Source organism: Coturnix japonica, chromosome 3 (assembly GCF_001577835.2).
Source record: "Coturnix japonica isolate 7356 chromosome 3, Coturnix japonica 2.1, whole genome shotgun sequence".
NCBI lineage: Eukaryota > Metazoa > Chordata > Aves > Galliformes > Phasianidae > Coturnix > Coturnix japonica.
Window position 1 is genome coordinate 55,716,472 of NC_029518.1, and position 23,347 is coordinate 55,739,818.

The following is a 23,347-nucleotide window of genomic DNA, read 5'->3' on the forward strand; positions in this document are numbered from 1 at the left end:
CAGCAGGGACAGGAAGGCGATTGTCCCTCTCTGCTCTTGTGAGGCCCCATCTGGAATACTGTGTCCAGGTCTGGAGCCCCCAGTACAAGAAAGACGGGGAGCTACTGGAGAGGGTCCATAGGAGGGCCACAAAGATTATCAGGGGGCTGGAGCACCTCTCCTGCAAAGACAGGCTGATGGAGCTAGGCTCGTTCAGCCTGGAGAAAAGAAGGCTGCAGTACGAGCTAACTATAATCGCATCCTATGAGTACCTGAAGGGAGCCTATAAACAGGAGGGGAGTCAACTCTTTCAAAGGGTAGATAATAGCAGGACAAGGGAAAATGGTTTTAAGTTGAAAGAGAGAAGATTTAGGTTGGATGTTAGGGGAAAGTTCTTTACTGTGAGAGTGGTGAGGTGCTGCTGGAACAGGCTGTCCAGAGAGGTTGTGGATGCCCCATCCTTGGAGGTGTTCAAGGCCAGTAAAAATGGGGCCATGGGCAGCCTGGTCTAGTATTAGATATGGACGTTGGTGGCCTGTGGCAGGAGGGTTGAAGATTCACTATCCTTGAGGTCCCTTACAACCCAGGCCATTTTGAGATTCTGTGTGACCAGAATTACAATGCAGCTCAAATTATGTTTAAGTGAAACCCCTTCATGCTTAAAACTACTGTTTTAATACAGTAGCTCCTGAAATAAGAATTAACTGGTATTCCACTGTAGTCCCTGTGACCAGTAACTAAAATTGGTCCTTCATGGAAAAAGGAAGGTGAGGTATCAGTTGTGTCAGCATCAGTTCAGCTACTCTTAAAAAAGAGGCCAGAACATGCCTTTAGAAAGAGAAACTAAACAGGCTTTAACGTGCTTCTAGTGTCATTCTCTTGCTGAATGTCTCAATAAGCAAGTTTACTATAGTTCATCACTTTCCTTGGACATCTTACTCTGAAGCTTCTCACAAACCTCTTTAGCTACAGCTTTGAGGGCAAAAAGGATCTTCAGTTGCAGTTTAACTTCTTATACTAAATCAGGTGCTTGGTGAAATCATTTGATTGTTGCAATGTCAACTTGTCACCTACAACAGTCTTTGCTGTTCAGCTATGTAATGACGATGGAATAACAACTTGAATGACTGTGAAAGCCTTACAGTAAATGCACACGTTTTGAGTAGGGGTAAAGTGCTTCTGCAGAAAGGAACGAGTAGGCTCTGCAGCAGTTGTCTAGACCAAAGGAGAAAAGTAATGTATACTGCTAAAATAATATAGATTGCTACACTGGGTAATGTACTGCTGTTGGGATTTTATATATAAATCTCAAGATTTGCAGATCAGGAGCCCCTTTTCCAGTAAATGCGTACAATTAAGGCAATAAAAACACAGCTGTTAAATTCACATCCACTTGGCACAGGGAATAAGAGACAACTCTTAAGCTATCACACTTACTTACGTAACATTTATTTTATCAGAGTAGATGGTCCAAGTTAAAGTACTCATGCAGTCAAGGGGCCTGGCGGCTGTAAAGAACTTCTTCCCCAGTTTGTGCTATGTATAAGCACTTCCACTGAAGTGAAAGTAAGGCAGAACCAAGATTTAGCAAGGTACAGGCACTTTGTTCCCAGTTCAAGCAGGGAAAAAAAAAGCCTAACAGCAGGTCCTGGTCCCCCCCACCCCCCAAAAAAAAGCCTTATGTTTATTAAACAAAATGTTGTAGAAAATAGAAAAAAAAAAAAGATACAGAAAGTCAGTGCTCCCTAACCATACACTACTAGTTTTCATCATCATTATATGTAAGACCAGAAGTGGAAGAAACCATAAATCAAAGCTTACTCTTAACAAGTGTTTGGTTACCTCAGGTATTTAGAGATATGTGTAGGTATACCAAGCATTTGACAGCAGTATTGTAACAGTCCAACTTGGTATTGCCAACCGTGTCTAAGAGCTTGTCTAACTGTAGCTAAACAATTGCTTGTAGGATAGCAAAGGTATTTCAGATTCCACGCTATCTGGTTACATAAAACAGTGATTTACAAAAAACTCATACCAAACAATATTCTAAATAAATAGTTCATCTTCATGACTATGTACATAGTCCCCATTACATTAGTTATCCAAAAATGGCATGTCTGTGTCCATAGGTGCTGGGGCAAGTTCACATAAATAGAACAGCGTGGCCTCACTTGCTTCCGCCTCCGTTAGTGGCTCCAAGCGCACCAGCTTGCTCTGAGTGGGTTCGGGATCCAGGCTGCTCTCCAGGAGCTCATCCACCTCCAGGGGTTTGTCCACAGAGCAAGGAGTTTCAGTTGCAGAGCTCCCACTCTCAACAGTGGAGCCTGGGTTCCCATCAAGGAATGCAAGCAGTGGAAATGCAGTATACTGTATGAGTTGTTTATCTAAGGGGAAAAAAAATCCCAACAAACCATCAGTTGAATGAAAAAAAACCAAAAAATCAACACCTCATACAATTTATTACAAGATTATTAAGTGTTTTTTAAGAAGTTGTATGGTCATTTTGTTAACAATTAACTACTATATGAAATTATTCCCATTCTCCCACAAAACATCTGTTTCGTACAGTGCTGTTAAGCAACCTTAAAAGCAGATACATTAAAGGTTGGCTTGTCTACACTTGTGTCACTCTATCTGATAACAACAACAAAATACTGAGAACAATACTTGCTCAACACTTAAAACCATTATAAAAAACACCCCACTTATTACAACTAACCTGATTTAGGCTTAGAAACTTGTGTTTCCTGTGAAGCAGCTGGACCAGCATTATTCTTGGTAGTTTCTATTCCCTTTGTCTCCATCTGGAAAATAAAGTTCAGTTAAATCTCAAAAACATCCTCTCAAAGCCTCTTTAACACAACTGCAGTGTCACTACAACACAGCTCACCGACTATTTTGAAACAGTATTTGTGAAGGCGGGCTTTAAACTGAAGGACTTGGGGAACAGGTCCAAAAGGGCTCACAGCACTGCAACTGACTTGAGAGTAAGCCAAGCCAACCAGAACAGTGACCTGTTCCTGAGCTACCTCCCATGACATGAGGCAGAAGGCAAGCCATGTCAAGGGTGCATTTAGTTAGTTGGGGGGGATGCTCTTGTATCCCTCTAGAGAAACCAGCGTTCTCAGCTCCCCTTTCTTCTCTGAAGCACCCACATACCAGGCTACACAGCACAGGGAATAAAGAAGATGCCTGTGTAAGGTCACAGGGCCACGATCTCATTGTGATCACAGAATCTGTGCAGGACAGCTCGTGAATGCCTGTGTTCTTTTCAGAAAAGACAGGCCAGCAGGGAGACATGGTGGAGTTGTTGCTCTTGATATGACATCTCTAATGTATTAAAGCTTTGCCTAGGGATGAATGAGTTGAGAACTTATGGGTAAGAACCAAGGGGCACACTAATATGGGTGACACTGCTGTAGCTGTTTACTACTGGGTAGGCTGATCAGTTGGAGGAAGTTGATGAGAATTTCTACAGAGAGCTGAAAAGAGCCTCACAATCACAGGCACTTGATCTCATGGCAGGACTTGAATCACCCTGGTATTTGCTGGAAAAGCAGAACTGCCAGGCACACACAGCCCAGGTTCCTGCAGAGCACTGATGATTCTAACACAAGTGGTGGAGGAGGTGAGAAGTGCAGCATTGGACCTTGTTCCTATAAAGGACTGGTTGGGAATGTGATGATTGGGAGTAGCCTTGGCTGCAATGGCCATAGCATAGCGGAATTCAGATCTTGTGTGGAAAAAAACAGTGTAATAATTAGGTCTGCAATCCTGGCCTGCAGGAGACTTCTTAAAGGATCTACTTGGAGGCATTCCGTAGGTTAAGAGCACTGGAAGATAAGGGGCTCAGGAGAACTGATTGACATTCAAGCAACACTCCTTCCAAGCTCAAGATCACTGCAACCCTGAGATTAAGAAGCTGGGTAAAAGCAGCAAGAGACGTGCATGGATGAGCAAGGAGTTCATGGAAAAGCACAAGTGGAAGATGAAAGTCTAAAGGAAAAGTGTCTGACCACTCAGAAGGTATATAGCAATGCTGTCAAGCCATGCAGGTATGCAATGTGGAAAAACTAAGGCCCACATGGAAGTAAATCTAATGAGGAAGGTTAAGAACAAGAGCTTCTTTAAGTATATCAAATAACAAGAGGAAGACTAGGGAAAATATGGCCTGCTGCTGAATGAGGTGAGTGCCCTGGGAGACAGGACACTGAGAACACCATTACTGAGCACATTCTTTGCTTCAGTCTTCACTGCTATGCCTGGCCCTCAGCCATTCCAGACCCTAGAAGAGAATCTGGAAAAAAAAAATTCTCCTTAGTTGAGAAGGATCTTGTTCTGGATGTCATCTCCAAGCAAGTGGAAGAAAAGAATGTTGTCAGGAGTAGCTAAAATGGGTCCACTAAGCAGAAATCATGCTTTGCCAGCGTGGGAGCATTCTATAGTGACATGACAGAATAGCTAACAGTGGATGTTGTGTACCTTGACTTTATATGACTTTTGATACTGTCTCCCATGACATCATCAGAAGGAAGCCAAGTAAGCGCAGCAAAGATGAACTGACAACAAGGCGGACTGGTTGCGATCAGCAGCAGTAAACCTGGTAAACTGCTGCTAGCATTGTTCCCCAGAAACCTGTACTGGGTTTGGTGTTGTTTAACATCATCATAAATGATGTAAATAAAGGGATAGAATGCACCCTTGGTAAGTTTGCTGACGATACAAAGCTGGGAGGAGTGGCTGACGTATCAGAAGGCAGTGCTGCCATTCAGCAGAACCAGGAGTTGACTTGAGTAGAAAGGAGCCTTCTGAAGTTCGAAGGCAAGCGTAGCATCCTGCACTTGGGGAGATATAACTGCACACATCAGCACAGGTTAGTGGCATTCTGCTGAGAAGCACTGTGGAGAATGACCTGGCTGTTCTGGTGGACAACAGGTTGACTATGAACTAACAGTATGCTTACATCACCACAAAGTCCAATGTATCCTGGGGTACATTAAAAGTGCAGCCTCAAGGGAAGTTCTCCTCCCCCTTTACTCTGCCCTGATGAGGCCACATCTGGAGAACAGAGCTCAGCTCCAGGCTCCCTCAGTTCAAGAAAGACAAGGAACTTCCAGGAAGTCCAGCAGAAGGATACAAAGATGATTAAGAACCTGGAGCATCCCTCTTACGAAAAAAGGCTGATAGACCTGGGACTGTTTAGCTTGGAGGAGAGGGGATACATGTATGTAAATATCTAAAGGTTAACTGTCAAGAGGATGGAGCCAGGCTCTTTTCAGTGGTACCAAGTGACAGAACAAGGGACAGCAGGCAGAAACTGGAACACAGTAAAGTTCCAACTGAACGTGAGAAAGAACTTCTTTACTCTGTGGATGACAAAGCACTTGAACTGCCTACCCAGAGAGACTGTGGAGTCTCCTTCACTGGAGATATTCAAAACCCACCTGGACATTTTCTTGTGCAACCTGCTCTACAGAACCTGCTTTAGCAGAGAGGGTCTCCAGCACTCCCTTCCAACCCCTACTATTCTGTGAAAGGAGGCACTTATTTCACTAACTTGAACTAACAGAGCCTAGAAGAGAAAAATGTGAAATGGAAACAGACTTAAGAACTAATGCTCACAAATGAACAAGACAAACTCCAGGAGCTAGAATGTTGTTCTGTTGCTTATTAAATGTTCCCTACCAGACGGCACAGATGAAAACCTTCTGAGAAAGTATATATGTTTGCAAATTCTAAAATTTAAGAGAATACAAAAAAGACTAGTGATATACACAGGTGTTGGCCTGACAGTTCTAAATGACATCATTTGCTCCTAATTACTCCTCCCTATTTAAAGCCTAACAAGCAGGATGAATTCACCTGCAGCTCTCCTATCCCTACGAGAGTCCTGAGAGTAAAAGAATGAAAAAAAAAAAAAAAAGAAAAAACAAGCACTATTATACCCATAAAGAAAAAAGTAAAGGATGAAAAGAGTTTGCATCTTTTAGCTACTGAGTACATCGAGCAATGGATTTAAGACTTACTTTGGTATTAGGGATATGATCTGTGGGATTCATCTGCACGGAGCTTGTAAAAAGCTGAATAAGACAAAACATATCAAGCTTTAGGTATCTCAACGTCCTATTAAAAATACAAGAATGTCATATCTGTGTGTGTGAGAAAAATCCCTGAACTACGTTTTCACCCCCAATCACAACTAAAGTTTATTTACAGGCAGTTAGCACTTTTGCAAAGAAAATGTCTGGAGTTTACATTGTTTGGAATCACAAAAACTTCAATCACAAAGAAAACAACCATTAGCACATCTAACTTGGAGTAACACTGTTTGCTGTAGTCTTAGGAATACTGATCCATTCTTGATTTGCTCCATGGAGAAATCTGTGTAAAATAATGAGGAACAGACCCTGGACAAGTTTTCAAGAAACACCGAACTGGAAAGAGTCAACAACACAAAGGAGAGCAGAGCTGGTGTTAAGAGGGGTCTCAGCAAGCTGGAAAAGTGGGCTAACAGTTACTCTGTCAAGTTCAACAGACAAATGTATCAAGGACACAATAACCCCATGCACCAACCCAGGTTAGTGACCAAACAGACAGGGAATGGCTCCTCAGAGATTAGAGTCCTGCTAGACAACACCCCACATGAACCAGCAGCATGACCATGCTGCAGGGAGTGACCAGCTTTAGGTTTCCCATTATGAGAATGTTCACGCTATAGAGTCTGAAGGAATGGTTAGGGGGCATGAGACATACAACAGGCTGATGAAGCATGGCTTATATTGTCTGTAGAGGACAGACAAGGGTGGTTAAGTGCACTTTTCTACTGCTAATAAAGAAATGCTACTGAGATGACAAACTCCACAGAGCTGGATATAGAACAAGATGTGAGAGTTTCATGCTGCAGCAGGAAAAATTGTGACTGACATAAGAAAATTCTTCACAGAGAGCAAAGCAGTAGAGCAGGCACCCAAGCAGACTGTGCAGTCTCCCTTTGGAGAGTTCAGACTTTGTGTTGACAAGACCCAGAGCAACATGATCTTTCATGCTGGCCCTTGAGCAAGAGGGTTGGATTAGATGACCTGCTCAGGTCCCATCCAACCAAATCACTCTACTTGACATGAACCTGAAGAGAAATTAAGAACATACAAATACTCCTAAGAAATAACTTGAAATGTCAGAGACACTTGTAAAATAAAAGAGGCTTTTCAGTACAAGCTTACTGAGAAGACAATGGATAACGTGCTATGCTATTTCAAAGAAAGATTATTAATCTTATCAGTATCTGATTTCATGCAGCAACAAATACAAGCGTTATTTCACTAAAAAAAGCCATTACTCAATCAAAAGTTTAAATCAATGTCATCACTACAGCATGCACTGGGGGCAGTTGTGTATTACAGTTTCACCAATGTCCCAGATACACATACACACATATTTATAACTTTCCTTTTCCTAAATGGAAGGCAAAAAACAAACAAACACAAAACTTGTCCATTTTAAATGCTAACAATCCACACAAGTTAATATATTAACAAAACAGTAAAAATATTGAAATAAACAAAATTTGGGTCATTTTCTGTGGTAATCAGCTCCAGCACAGACACATTCTGCAGTAGAGCAGTGGATCATGGTGTGCAAGGGGAGTCCTGAAGCAGAGGAGACCCCAGGACAAGGTGAAAACCACCTGGGGCTGCCAGTTCTCAAATTTGAGAGTGGCTGAGGAGGCATGGGCAGGGCCAGGAGCAGCAGCATAAGACCCCCATTATAAGTGAGCCCCCTGGGAACGTGAGTGACCAAGAGGTAGCACATTAGTTAGGATACTGCACAACAGTTGGCAAAGGGAGAGCAGCTTGCTAATCACAGCAAGAAGCACCACTCTATTGAAACAAACATGGTGACCACCTGCCGCAACAGTCAGGCTGAGGCAGAAAGCCAGACTTGAAGGCCACAACCATCTCTGGCTAACACATGCACCCAGACAGACCTCCCAAGAAGCAACAGAGCTGCCCAGACCTTCAGTTGCAGAATCTGAAAGATCCCCAAAGGCCTGATAGAAGAAAGGGGTGTCATGGGTGCAAGCTCACAGGCTGCGTGAGGCAATCGCCAGGTAGGAACTGGAGAGAAGCCGATGCATATAGTATTGTTCAGTGACACAGGCAAGTCAACAGCCCTGTCTTAAGTCCCTGCAAAGAAGCAGCTAAGCCAGCTTCCAGACTGGAGGAGACAGGTGACATAAACATGCAAAACGAGGGAAACTGGACTCTCAGCTTCACTTACAGGAGTTTTCACCTTGCTCCCAAAGTGCCCCTAAGGTACAAGGCTCCGGGGCTGGAAAGAGGAGAGGGCATGGAGAAGGGTCCAGACCCAGGAATGCACTAACTTAATGTGGCTGTCCCACCAAGGACCCAAGTCAGAACCAGTGCCACCAAAAAAAGAAAAAGAAAAGTATGCTAGCAACTCAGGACTCCTTACTGAGAGACATGGAGGCGCCCATTTGTCACGTGGATCACCAAACAGGTTTGATGCTGCTGGGGGCACACACTCCATCAAGAAGAGGCTGGCAAGTCTGATAAAGCCAGATTACTATCTGCTCCCAATCACTCAAGCTGGGTCATATGAAGCTGCAACAAGGATATTACAAAAAGATTTTATGCCCTTTGGGAGGATGTTGAAAGGATTAGGAATAAAGCTATTATCAGACCCAACTAAGCAGGTACAGCAAGAACATTCTGGGCAGTAAACTGCCTGGGCTGATTAGCAGAGCTTTAAGTTAAATCTGACTGGGGGAAGGGATGTACTTTTGAGTGGCAAAGAAGAGACAGGGAACGCTGTCACTTTAGGATGCAGCACAAGAAAACCTCAGATTTGTCCCAGAGGCAATCACAAGGGCTTCTCTGAGAAGGTAACATGGCTAACAGTCCAGTTGAAGGGCCTCTACACCTTTACACCTAGCATGGGAAATAAGAAGAAAAAAAATAATGGAATTAAAAAATGAAGACCTAATTGCTATTGTGGAAACATGGTAGGACAAATCACACAACGCCATGCTATGACCGAGTACTGTAAGCTTTTTAGAAGAGATGGGCATGGCAGAAGGGTTGGATGAGTTGCCCTCTCTCTGTTCTGAAGTTATAGATCATGAAGAACTGCCTCTAAAAAACAGTCATGACCAAATAAAGAGCTAGTGGGTAAAAATGAAGGACGGGAACAACAACAGATATGTGGCTGTCAATGGAGCTATCTTTTCGAGACAAAGGAGCAGAGCAGAGCAGCCAGCTCTTTAAGGATGCCTTTCTGAGAGCACAAGAGCTCTCCACCCCCAGTATAAGAAATTAAGCAGAGGAGGCAGAAAACCAGCATAGCTGAAAACCTGTTGGTTAAACTGACAGGCAAGAAAGACATGCACAGGTGGAAGCAAGGACATGGGGCCTGGGAAGAATACAGGGATGCCATGTGGATGTGCAGAGATGGGATAGGGGAAGCCAAGGTGTACACAGAACTGAACTGGGCATGGGATATGAAAAGTAACAAAGATGTCTGACAGATATGTTGGCCAGAAGAGAAAGGCCAAGGAAAGTGATAAACAAGAAAGTAGAACTGGCTACAACAGACATTAAAAGACTCTGCAACTCCTTTGCCTTGAACTTTACTGGCAGTCAGGCTTCCCACATTTTGTGTCCCTGAACCTGCGGACAGGAGATGGAGGGTGCAAAATCCCTCCCAACTGTAAGTAAAGAGCAAGTCAGAGACCACCTGATGAGACTGAATGTGTTCAAGTGTATGGGGCTGGACGACATGCATCCCAGGGTCCTGGACTAGAAAAAGGAAAATATCACTCCTACTTTTAAGAAAGGGAGGAAAGATCTGGGGAACTACAGGCTGGTGAGCCTCTTGTTTGTGCCTAGGAAGATCATTGACAAGAATCTCCTGGAAGCTTTAAGTACATATGAGACAAGGAGGAGATCCAAAACAGCCAGCATTTCTTCCCAAGGGCAGATGCGACCACTGTGCTGTGATGGTGTGATGGCATGAGACAGAGCGATTGATGTCACCTATATGGACTTCTGCAAGGCCTACACCGCATCCTTACCTAAAAATTGGAGAATGATTTGAAAAATAGCTAAGGAATGGAATGGCTGCAGCCGTAGGGCTGTGGTTTACGCAGAAACTGGCCACAAGGAGCAGATGCAACCAGTGCTCTTCAACATCTTGAGAAGTGGGCCTACAAGAACTTAAAGAGATTCAACAAGACCAAGTGTAAGGTGTTGAACTTGAGTCAGGGCAATCCCAAATGCATATGGACTGGAAGAAGAAATCCTTCAGAGCAGCCCTGCAAATTAGGACTTACGGGTTCTGTTCTGGTGGATGAAAAGCTTGACAGAAGGCACCGCATGCTTACAACCTGGAAGACCAACTGTATCCTGAGCTGAATCAAAAGAGTGGTAGCTAGCAGGGCAAGGGATGTGATTGTACCACTCTGCTCTACATCACTATAAGTACTGCATAAAGGCCTGGGGCCCCCAGCACAAGAACATGGAACTGGTAGAAAAGAACCAGTGGGCCACAAAAATGACCTGAGAGATGGAGCACCTCTCCTACAAAGGTGGAGAAAGTTGGGACTTGTTCAGTCTGGTAAACAGAAGGCACTGGGAAGGCTTCACTGTAGCCTTTCAATACTTCTGAAGACCTCTGTAATAAAGGTTTAAACCTTTATTTAAAAAATGGGAGATTTCTATTAGATATTGGGAAAGTTTTTACTCAGGGTGTCATGAGGCATTGGAACTGGAGGCGTTCAAGGCCAGGTTGGACAGGGCCCTGGAGAGACCGATCCAGTGGATGGCAACCTTGTCCACAGCTGGTGGGGTTGAACCTAGATGATCTTTAAGGATTCTTTTAACCCAAGCCATTCTATGATTCTACGAAAATTACATCAAACAGCAGATCTGGATCTATGCTGAACTGTCGTCCTGAAAGCATGGCCTGGAAGTCCTCTAAACTGCAGTCGATACTGTCAAGATAATCCAGAAGTTCAACTCTGGAAGAAAAAAACAATATTGTAATATTGCATCAATTAAAAGAAGGAAGAAAATCACAGTTAAGTTTTATACAGATATATATTATATTATCTAAAAATTTTCCACCAGAACTATGACAACTGCTTTTCATGAAAAATAATATATTAAAAATCAGATACTCCAAAAGAGAAATCACATTAATGTTAGACTGTAACTATCGTGAGCAGAAATACAACTGCATCTCACTTGTTCTAATGGAATCCAATCTGCCTGCAGAAACACTGCAGATAAATCCTAACATCAACATCAGTTTAAATGGCGTTATCTACAACATTTCACTGTCGAACCACATTACCAAAATAAAGCTAATAAGTTCTCAACAGGAGTTACAATTTGGTTCTTTTGGCTTCAAATGGTAATTTCTGATACTTAAAAAAACAGGCTACTAACTTTCCAAGAAGATTTATATTCTGTGAAATTACTCCATTTTCATTGAGTATGGAATCCATCATTGAGACTGGGTCTTCTGCAGTTAAAGTTGACTGGTTATTCAGCTGTACAGCGCTTGACATGAGTGGACTTGCGCTGTCACTGATGGGGCTGAGGGGATCATTAGCTGAGACAGCAACCGATTCTGTGCTTTTATCCCCTTGAATTACAGGGGCATATTCTTCCTCATTATCATCTTCCACAATTACAATATCAGGAGAACGACTGCAGCTGTAAAACAAGACAAATAAATTATGAATATTTCATACAGTCATTTAAATTCAAACTCTTCCACGTTTTTAGTTACTTTCCATTTCAGCCAAGCTAAAACATGGAAAATAACTTTCCTTTTGCATTTTAACAGGAAATACAGCCAGAGTTTCTAAACATATCTATTTTCCACTGGTATGGCACAGTAACGCTCAATACAATTAATGCAGCTCAGCCAGTAAATACTGTTGTGCTAGATCACAATAACAACTATTTTGAGCACATAAGAACTCTGATGTTTTTGCATTAGAACAAGTACAAGCTTGCACGTAGATGTGACCTATGCATGAAGTAGGACAAAGCATGAAAGACTAACAAGACAGACCATGTGTAGTTTGCATCTTTCTGGTGGAACACAATTTAACTCTGGATTAGCCGTAACATGAATGATCTCAGTCAACACTGCTGATTGTTAATTAAGCTTGTTATGTACACAAGGAAGGTAGCTTAAAAACCGGGAAAAACAGTTTTAATTTGCCATCCTCCATATTTTCATAGTTGTGTTACCTACTGAAACTTTATCTCAGTTAAACTTTTCTATCAGAGAAAGCATTCCCAGATATCAGTTCAACCAAAACAATGGTACTAACTCAGGTATTAAGTTAGTAATCTTTAAATTTTATTCCTTGTGGCATCATATGTCCCATCAGTACCATGAACCAAGGAACAAAATTGCATCTTAATCTCTGAACCAAGTTTGAAGTGCTCATAGGTAAAAGACAAACTATAAAAAAAGATATAGTATAAAAAATACATATAGATAAGATATAAAAAGATTGAATGCAGTCACAAAATGCTTGGGACTACAAATGGCAACAAAAAAATAACCAAAGTTCTTGAAATTTAATAGCTATCTGTGTTCACAACCAAAAAATAAGTAGATATAATTGATCCTGTCTTTGGACAAACAGCACGTTTAACAAGAGTGCAATAATACAGACAACTTTTCACTAGCTTCTATCAACATATTAAAGCCCCTGACAACCTATCATGGAACGAATCCAGAGGAAAGCTAGTGTGAATTTGGAGATCCTGCTCCTGTACGCGTAAGAGTACTCCCGACACTTGAACTACTGCATACTATTCAGTATTGGAAGCCACTTTCTATGCAGACTTCTAAAAACTACTTACTTAGAAGAATCTGAAGTGGTATCTTCATTTGTCTCTGGTGTAATGGGAGCATTTTCTTCATCAGCCATGGTATTTTCCTCATCAGCCACATCCTCGGTAACATCATAAATAATGATGTCATCTGAAATTTGTTCTCTTTGTTTTAAGCCCTCGGTTCTGTTGAGAGGTACCTGAGAATAATTTTGAAGAATGAGGAGACAGAAGGACAGTTAGGTTCAGCATTCCGACAGTTATCACTGTATCTTTCAATACTGAAATTCTAAAGAGGTAAAAGGTTTTCCTATACCTTGGAGACTACAATGAGTTTGCACACATCTATGTTTGCTAGAAACAGAAATATATATTATTTATACATGTATATATAAATGAATGAACAAGCTGAAAAAGAGCAGTTACAGAAAAAAAATGTTTGGCAAGTAATAAAGGTATTCAAATAAAGTACTACCAATATCACACAACAAAAGCAACAAAAAGCTACAAAGGCAGGACTACAAATGAACAACAAAACCTAAAACAATTACTATTAGACATGATTTGCCATTAATACTTCACTATAATGCTATTAATCCTAGTCCCAAGCCTGAGCACTCATTCTGAGAAATTATTAGAATTATTTGGACAGCATTATTTGGACAGCAGAATATATATTTCAATGGTGAGACATTCAAGCAGCACAAGAATTGATTGATGAAGAACGATTCTGCAGGGCTACGTGCTGTTTCGCAGGTGGATTCCTGTTCATGTACTGTGCCTCCTAACTCAAGAAGACAACAACGTAACAGACATATCCTTAACAGCACTACTATTAAAAGCAACTGCTGACAGTATTTTCCCACAACACTATACTTAGATATGTGGCTTCTATGTGATTATATTGAAAAGTGAAAGGCAATTACCAACACAACTGCCTCTGAAGGAAACGTGGTATACCACTTCTAAAACTTGAAAGCTCTCAATAATTGTATCCCTATTAAGAAAGCCACAATCTGTCTGGCCCCCTCCTTCACCATATCAAATGGTATGCATAAAGTAATACTTACATGATGGTTATTGTCTGCTGGTTCTTTCACAATTTGCTGAAATACATTCGACTTTGTAGGTCCATTAGTGTTCAGAAGTAGAGGCCTAAATCACAGAAAAGAAAGAAAGCCATCTAGGAACTAATCCTTACATTTTATTAAAGAAAAAATGTCAGTATATTGACTGGATAACAACTTTTCAACACCATACTTACCTCTTGCGTTTTAGGCTCACTAGTTGGTTATTCTGCACCAGGGTAACAATAAACTGTACAATCTATGAAGAAAAGAATCCTATTGTTAGTTACATGACTCTATAATTGCTTTTCTCAAGATATCTCAAAAGCAAAGACTTCAATAATAAAATCTACACAGAAACAACTGAACGCTTACTGTGTGCAGTAACATTCATGTATAACTGCTCTAAGTGTTAAAAACCAAGGTAGAACAGAAAATACTGCTGGTAATATCTTAGAAGAAAGGACACAATCCCCAAGAAAGGCTTTTGACATAGCAAGCAGTAAGAATAAATTTGTACCCATCAATTGGTATAGAGAAAAAAAAAACAAAAAACAGTGAATTCAACTATTAGAAAAATTCTTATAAGCAACGTAAGGACGTTGGCCATATATGTATCCTATATCTATCAATACTGTGGTCTACTGAAAAGCTTTTTTAATAAATTCAGAAAAAAGGACTCATACAGTTGACAATATTCATCGGTTGCCTTTCCCCCTTTGAAATCTGTCTCTCTTCCTGCATGTTTTAATATTAAGAATTAAATGCATGTATCTGGCCTTAAGAGAAAAGAATTTCTAGCATAGACAGAAAAGGAAAAACAGAAACAACAAAAATATACATCTACATACATACGTATGTATTTACAAAATAAGTGATGCACAAAGCAATCACTCACTACCACCAAACAACATCCAGTGAATTCCTGATCCACAACTGCTCCTCCCAGCCAACTGCCCCAGTTTCAGAGTTCTGAATGACACCATATGGTACAAGACCCTTCGGCCAGTCTGGGTCAGCTGTACTGGTTCTGTCCCCCCACAGCTCCTGGTGCGCTCCCAGCCCCCTTGCTGGCAGGGCAGTAGAAGAAGCTGAAATGTCCTTGATTCTGCACAGCACTGCTCAGCAACAACTAAAACACTGGTGTGTTACCAGCATTGTTTTTCTCCTCAAGCCAAAATATAGCAACATACCAGATGCTACAAAGAAAATCATCTCTATTCCAGCTGACACCAGGACAGTAAGACAGAGTAATCATACTTCAGAAGAACCCACTGACAGTGTTTGAATAAATCCCTACCTTCCGAATAACCTGCTGTTGTTTCAGGTGTTTTGCTCTCAGTTCTGCCACTTCCCTCCAAAGAGATTCATTCTCCCTGTTTGAAAAGGATAATTTAAAGATCAAACTGAATTTTGAAGTATTCATATTATTAATTTTTGTTAAAAGAGTAGCTAATTTCATGAAAGCTCTTTGAAATGTTTTACTGATTGTACAAAAAGAAAATCATTTAGCAACTCTTGCAAACAATTATAAAATGGAGAACCAAACACAACAAATATCCTGAAGAACTTCCAGCCTCCACATAACACTTTTTTCCCCGCAAGTTAGGCATCACTTATTACATATTTACTACAAATTCAGCACTTTGGAATTAGATGTTTGAAAGGGCACAGAACACCTAAGTTACCTTCCTTTCATTCTATTTTATTACACTGACCCACAATGTCAGAGGTGGATGTTGATGGTATGGCAGTAGATGCTGAACCTTCCCACCAATATTCTGTTATATTTTGTTGCTGTGCAACAGGTGGTAGCAGAAGGGCAGTCTGGCATAATGGTATCTGATATGAAAGTGCAAATGAAGCAATGGTGAGTCACTGAGTTCTTCCACATGGAAAAAACTGCACCCACTGACATTCATTGACACTTGCTGAATGTTTATACAGAGACCAAACAGTGAATGTGAGCACAGTGAGGTGATGGTGCATTTCAGTGGTTGTGACAGTGACATCAAAGACACACCATGTTCTGGATGGCCGTGCACAGCTCTCACAATGGATAATGAAAAGCATCTCCATCTATCAGCTCACCCATGCCAATCAGCAGACTACAACCAAGGAGCTGAGTACAGAACTGAGTGCAAGCTTGAGTGCACTGGAAACAATGGTCACAACACTGGCATATCTCAAAGCTTGCACCAGGTGTGTCCCATTCATGCTTACAGAAGAACAGAAAGAATACCATACCAAAGTTTGTCAGCACCTACTGTACCAACATGAGTCTGAAAGTGACAATTTCAGGGATCACATCATTACAAGGGTAATTAAATACCAGAATAGGCTCCCCAGGGAGGTGGTTGAATCGCCATCCCTGGATGTGTTTAAGAGCCGTTTGGATGTGGTGCTCAGAGATACGATTTAGCTGAGGGTTTTTAGAGTTAGGGTACTATGGTTAGGCTGTGGTTGGACTTGATGATCTTCAAGGTCTTTTCCAACCAAGGTAATTCTGTGATTCTGCAACTAATGAGATGTAGTGTCACCATTATGAGCTGAAGTCAATATGGCTGTCCATAAAGTGGCACACTAATATACCATCAAAGAAGAAGCTCAAGACATGGCTCTCAGCCTGTAAAGTGATATGCACTCTCCTCTGGGATAGAAAAAGGGTGATCCTTTTGGATTTCCTGGAACCTGGACCATCAGTTCTGACGCTGAAGGGTAAAACTTCCAGAGTTGGGCCAGAGAAGGCAATCTCCTGCAACATATAACTCCAGGCTCCACAACAGTCTTTAAGACTGTGAAGCACAATGCCAATCTTGGCTGCATTGCCCTATTGCACCCACTGTATAGTCTGGTTCTGGTGCCTTCCATTAGCTCAGGCTGATGAAAGATGGACTGTGTGGGCACCATCTTCCTAGCAACTACAGCAGAACAGCAGCTGTGAAACAGTGGGTCACTTCTGCTGGTATAGACTGTTATGAACACAGCATGCAGGCACTTGTTTTTCACTGGTGAAAATGTACAGCTAATGGGGGTGACTAGGTTGAAAATAGCCTTCTGTAGAAAATATTGCAGCTCATCATTTATATTACACCTATTTGCCCTCCCTCACACACTTCTTGCTAGAGGGAAGCCATCTATCAGAAACCGTACATCCATCATGAACAGATCTTTGTAGAACAAGCTCAAGTTTTAAGCACAGCTATAGGCTGCCTTTAATTAATTCCAGTAAAGGCATATATTAGGTAATGAGCACGGCAGAGAGAGCAGCTTTCCTGAAACACTGTCATTTACAAACCTTGGCTGCTTCCATAACTCACAAGAGTCCAAAACTGTGACAGCACAAAAACTTTGTTATAATACCCATGAACCTTGTGGTTTTTGACAGCATAAAGCACATTCATCAGTAGATAATGAATATCAAAAGCTTCACTACATAAGGAAAGACACCATACCACCCTTCCCTCTTTCATAGTTTAATTTTCAAGATGTAAGCCAAAAAACAGCGAAAATCCCCCCACCGGTGTTTCATGTTTTTAGGGAACCTTAAGCTCAGTTTTCATAAACAGTTGTTGATACTCAGCAAGATGCAGATTAGTAGCAATTTGAAGATTAAAATGTCCGACAGTTTAAAGACAGAGTTCCACCACAAATTCGACAGCAGTCAGGGATTCTCAATCTTCCCACTAGCTTTAGGTACACAATTCTTAAGACTGGGTCTTCTGATTTAGATCCAGTTTTACTTAAATCACTTAAAACTCACTAAAAAACAACTCAGATGTAAAAGACTGAATGTTGCATCATTTATAATCTTTGCAAACAGTCCAGACGTTAGAAACCAGACATCATTTCAGCCAGTCAGCCTTGCTCTGAGCCTGGTTTGAACTTGATGGCCTCCTCAGGTTTCTTCCAACGCAAATTCATATATGACCCAACAGAGTGAATAGGAGCCTTTTTAATCTAGACCGGCCAGTTTCTAATAAAGACCCTTCTTAGACAAAATAAGTCTGCCCTTCAAACTTCAGTAATTAGAACTGGAGATGCCAAGTGAATGAAATCATTTACTTTTCAAAACTTGAGATTACAAGTTATCTCTGCCACAGAAGCAAGCAATTATTTTCTCAGTTTGAAGTCCTGGAGATAGTTACCACTGAGGTACTGAGACCTGCAGAACAAGAGCTTATCTCTGTATAGCCTGTCTTCATCTACATGCTCTATCTACACACTCAGCTATTTCTGACTCACATTGCTCATGTTGTTAGCAATGAAACAATTATTAAACAGGAAATAATAGTATCCTAAAAATACTCAATTTATATTTGGACCTTAGATTCTATGTCTTTGGTTGTAACTAATGAATTTCCAAGTTAGATCTCCAAACAAATTTTCACAAGGATTAACTCTCCTGTAATTTCAGCACTGAGGAAATGAAGACAGCAAGAGGAAAATAAAAAAGCAATGAGTAAAAACATTAACATAAGAAATTTGCAAAAACCAAACTACCTCAGACTAAACACAGCAACTAAGCATATGTGGCGTATGCTAATAACTAATTGAATATTCCAACTCAGCAGCATTAAGGAACTAGTAGTAAAGATGGTTGTTCAAACACCAATTTGCTTATTACTTTTAGTCATATTTTCATATTAGTCATAAAATATTCAATCTTAATGCAAATCTTTCACTGAAATTTATCTAACTACAACAACAGTTCAAGTTAGACACCAAGAAACCAAAATGAGATCTTACTTTTATGTCATATTTGTTCTCCAATATCTATTACCAGAATTACTCCATTTTAGGTATCAGCTGTTGACAAAGCATTTACCTTTTCAGGGCAGACAATCGAGATTCAATAGTCTCTTGTTTAATCTCCACTTTCTGAGCACTACTTATTATTTTGGAGAGATCCTCCTGGCTTATCTTGTTTTCTTCAGGTCTTGAAGAAGAAACCTTTAAGAGATGAGAATCCAGAAACAAAACATCCCTTTACTCATTGTTAATTACTATTTTCTTTTGAAGATCAAGTATGATGCTGTTGATGATGGTGCTGATAACTGAGTTAAAGTCACTAATAAACCATGCATCAAATACGTAAATACAGAAACGGAGAGACTTCTTACAACAGATGCTGTATCATTCTTATTACAAGCATTTGTTTACCTTCAGATTCTCCAGACATAGTACTCAGCACTCTACATCTTAACTGCTTCAAATGAACCCAGTGCTAACAAGCACATCTCTCTCACCATAGTTACTGCATTTCTGTTTGATATCTACTCTTATGCACCTGATTCTCAGTAACAGCAAAGCAAATTTTAGAAATGTAATAGCAGCACAACAAACACGTTTACATGTTTGCTTCCAGCTCTCCTGGGCAAGAAGGTTACTTCTTGCAGTAGCTATGTTCTGAATCAAGCTACATAAAAAATAATTACATTAGTGATGGTAAAGTTAAAGTGTGTTCTGCCCTCTTCACATATACCTGTTAGATCTTCTATTTGCATGACTTATTTTTGCTGCCTGTGAAACTTACTATAATGAGCAAAAATTATCTAGAGCAGCTTAGTCAAAGCCCCCAAAATAAATAAATCAGAACATACATGAAAATTCCACATGAACTTACAAACCCACAATTAAAACTTGCCATGAACTTTGCTATTCATTTACAATTACAGTTTATATACCGAGTTTTCACTAACCTTCCTTTTAATGTGTTCCAACAAGTCCTCTCGACCCTGCTTAAAATAGGGGTGCTGAAACTCAACTAGACCATCTCGCTCCAGTTTGACAATCCCAGAATCAACATGAACAACTTTACGGAAGCCATCTTTAAATAGAGGGGGAAAAAAAGGAGAAAAAACTCATCTCTCAAAACTCACACTAAAGAATTCAAACTACATATATAACAATATACTGTTCCAACCATCCTTCTATCAGTTTTCAGGACAAGACAATACTCTAAACGCGACGAACACAGTGCAACCGTTCAGAAGAAAATAACACATAACTAAACACATCCAGGATCTTTAACTGTGACAGAAACAAAAGATGAGAACTTACACATGTTTAGCTGTCGGACAAAGCTGGCCATGTTGTTGTGCTTGAAGTACTTTGGCAGAATCTCTTTTGCAAATCTCTGTTCATCCAACACCAAGAAACTCTGGCCATTCTAAAACGAGAGACATAAAGCTACTTAAGACTATTGTAGAACACACTCTGGGCTTGCAGAATTAATCACCGCATAGGAATGTTTCCTTTGTGCATGCAGGACGTAACTGATCTGCTTGCCTGCAGTTTTCCACAACAAAAGCTTATAACTGCCAGTTGCAAAGCAACAGAGAACTATCAATTTGCATTGCCATCCATATCTAAAGGAGAACATTTCCACTGCTTCTCTCCACACTTCCTCAAGAAATTAATTAAGGACAAGTTTAGCAACAAGCACCGGTTTCACTACAGCACAACACCATCAATTTTGTAACCTACGAGCTTCAAAATCTTGAGAGGGAATACAAATACAGCAAAGAAACCGTACAAGGTCAAAATCAAAACAACCCTGCAAATCACAGCTGAAAACCTTTTTGCTATCCAGCGCTGAAGTATGACTAGTTTGTTAAGGCTCACAGACAAGATGGAGCTGTCAAAGACCTCAGCTTGTCCACAAGATTTCAAAATGACCATAAAGCACTCAAGACAGTAATTCCTTCCTCCTGCGTGCCAACTCTGAGGATCGATCTTTTACCCAATAAACTGATCCTCGAATTACATCCACAGACTGAGACAAACAGAAGCCTCCGTTCTTTGTTCTTCAATAATCTTGCTCCATTAACTAAAGGGCAAGAATTGGCAGAATCAGAATTAGAGGCTTCAAACTGCCAGAGGTTTTATCTGTAATCTACTCGCAACAACCTCACCTCACCTATCAGCTTTGACAAATGCCAACCCTTACTCTCCATCTTCTCGGAAGCCCTTCAGTTCGAGGAGCCACACTTGCTTCCTACCCACAGATGCCACCAGCCACACGCTCCCCAGTAAAGCCTCAAGAGCCAACTATGAGACCACATGAAGACTGCTCATGTGGGAACTCACTTTTGACAAACGATAAACTTCCCAACTTCCCAGTAATGCATGTCTATCTCCTGCTGAGAAATAGGCAGCGTAAAGAAAACGGGAAGTAAAAGAAAAGGTGAGAGATCATTTTAAGTTAACCTGACTCACCAGTTTAAGGTTTTAAGTGGTGCTACAGCAACCTGTAATGCCAGCAAACAGCTTTTGTGCAGCACCAAACTTCATTATCACCTTGAAAAATTTCTAACCTACTGCCATTGGTCCTTGTTGCCCCGATGCTTGCTTACATCGATGCTGTAAACGTGCTAATGCCCAGCTTTAACCCAGTGAAGCATCACTGTGTACCTGAACAGGGTTCTCAAGTCCTGTTGTTACTGACAGCAGCGTGGGACACTTTCCTATATACTTTATTCATTATTCCTGCTACCTGTGCCTCCATTAAGACTGTGCAGTGTTTATCACAAGTTAATGATGTCCAGCGCACTACATGTGCCAGCCTCTTCACTGCATGCAAGCAGGCAGTTACTCCCTGCCTTGAAGTACATAAATATACTCCTAAACTCCGCAAGCTGATAATGCGTTTTTTATTATCTACCACCGCAGCTTGCATTTTAGCACAAGGGATTCAGAAGGAAAGGACATCCCTCTCAGGTTTTACTTGTATTAGATTGTAAGGATCGACCCAACGCTAACACACATCGGAACGATAACTACGGGTTCCACGACATCAGCAGCAGCAGCCCAACTCCCGTCCCGCGCTGGCACCCGCCGGGCACTCAGGGACTTTCCATAGAGGCAATGCCCGCCCGGCTCCGTCCATTCAAGGTGCCCAACACATCCGGGCCACCACAACAAAGGCCGCCGCGGGCCGGGCTGGGGGCAGCCCCGCAGTTACACCGCGTGCAGGTGGCCGCGGCCGACGCAGGAACTGCTACCCCACGTGGCCGCTCGGGGAGCGGGGCGGCCGCGGGGGGAGACGTAAAAACGCCGTTCTCCCACCCATCTTATACGTGCAATTCGCAGCCGTTACACAACCCCGCGCACTACGGACGAGCCGCAGCGCAAAGTACCGCTCCGTTGTCAGCGCACGCCGCCCGATCCCCTGCCCCAGCCCGTGCCCCGCGGCGGCTCCCCGTCCCAGCCGCGCCCCGGTACGTTCCGCAGCCGGCGGCAGGGCCAGGCCCCGGGCTGCCACCCGCGCTCGTCACTTCCATCCGCACGCGGTGCCCGGATAACCGCGCCGAGGTCGCTCCCCCCGCCGATGGCCCGCCCGGCCGCGCCCGGATTTCCCGCCCCGCGCCGCCCCGACCGAGGCCCCCTAAGGCCCCGTAACCCCAACCGGGCCCCACCGCCGCCGTCCCACACCGGGGCACGCGGCCGGGGCGGGGCGAGCAACGGCCGGGACTCGCGCCGCCGCACCTGGCTCCAGGTGATGAGCTGGTTGCTGGGCGCCTCGCCCACCAGCGCCCACAGCTTGCTGAGGAAGGCCGGCACCCCGGCGCCGGCGGAGGGCGGCTGCTGGGCCGACGGCTGCTGCTGTTGCGGTTCCTGCTTCATTGTCGCTCGAGACCTCCGCCGTCTGACCGGAGGAGGGGCGCGGGAGGACTGCAACCAGCGCCGCTCGGCCCCGCCCCTCATCCCCAGCGCTTGCGCACGAGGCCGCCCCGCATGCGCGGCCGCCGGCGGCACGAGGCGCCTGCGCGGCTCTCAGGCCCCGCCCCGTCGGGCCGTGCGTTACATAACGGCACACGTGCGCCGGCAGCACGTGACACAACAGCGCACGGCCGCAAATAAGAGCAGGGCGGGGCCAATGGGATCTAGGCTGCTGCTCCGGGGCGGGGCTACGGGTGGGCCCCGGTGGCGCAGTGGTAGGAATGGCGCGTTGCAACACCGGAGACCGTGGGTTCGAATCCCCCTGTGGCGCAAGTGGTAGAAGTGCCGCTCTGCTACACAGGGGCTCGAATCCCGGGGGTTGGACTCGATGATCTCTAAGGTGTATTTTGGCAGCAGATATCTCAGCATTGAGATGGAATCTTCAAGTATATATGAAACTGTGCTATAGAGCAAAACAGATGGCACAAAGAATAACCCTCATATAGCACTGCTTTACAATTGCGAATGCCATCTGCCTTCTCTCAATGCCAACACTGCAGCGGTACCCACAGAGTAGTTCAATAGGGCTATAGCAGCAGCCTGTATACATTCTGACATCAGACACTGAGTAAAGTCTAAGTCAACCTTCCACACACTCGCCTACAGGCAAGTAGCACAACGCAAAACAAACAAGTGAAAATGACACGAGGGCAAAGGTAAAGGGTCAGGTTTCAAGGCAATACTCTTCTTTTTATGGCTGCA

The 23,347-nt window shown here is 42.7% G+C and overlaps 1 protein-coding gene across 2 annotated transcripts; it reads right to left on the reverse strand.

Annotated features, from left to right (window-relative positions):
• Positions 1-1,398: 1,398 nt before the first annotated feature.
• Positions 1,399-22,676, reverse strand: HSF2 (heat shock transcription factor 2). 2 transcript variants are annotated; one of them, XM_015858728.2, is made up of 13 exons: positions 22,412-22,676; positions 19,985-20,093; positions 19,624-19,751; positions 18,750-18,874; positions 15,222-15,297; positions 14,119-14,180; positions 13,925-14,009; positions 12,885-13,054; positions 11,445-11,714; positions 10,909-11,014; positions 6,006-6,059; positions 2,699-2,783; positions 1,399-2,363 (listed from the first exon to the last, which is right to left on the reverse strand). In XM_015858728.2, exons 1-13 carry the CDS (start codon positions 22,628-22,630, stop codon positions 2,074-2,076), a joined length of 1,779 nt encoding a protein of 592 aa, XP_015714214.1. In that variant the 5' UTR covers positions 22,631-22,676; the 3' UTR covers positions 1,399-2,073. The 2 variants fall into 2 exon arrangements, with proteins under 2 accessions (XP_015714214.1, XP_015714216.1); XM_015858730.2 differs by lacking the exon at positions 6,006-6,059 and having other exon boundaries at positions 22,412-22,675.
• Between the last annotated feature and the right edge of the window lie 671 nt (positions 22,677-23,347).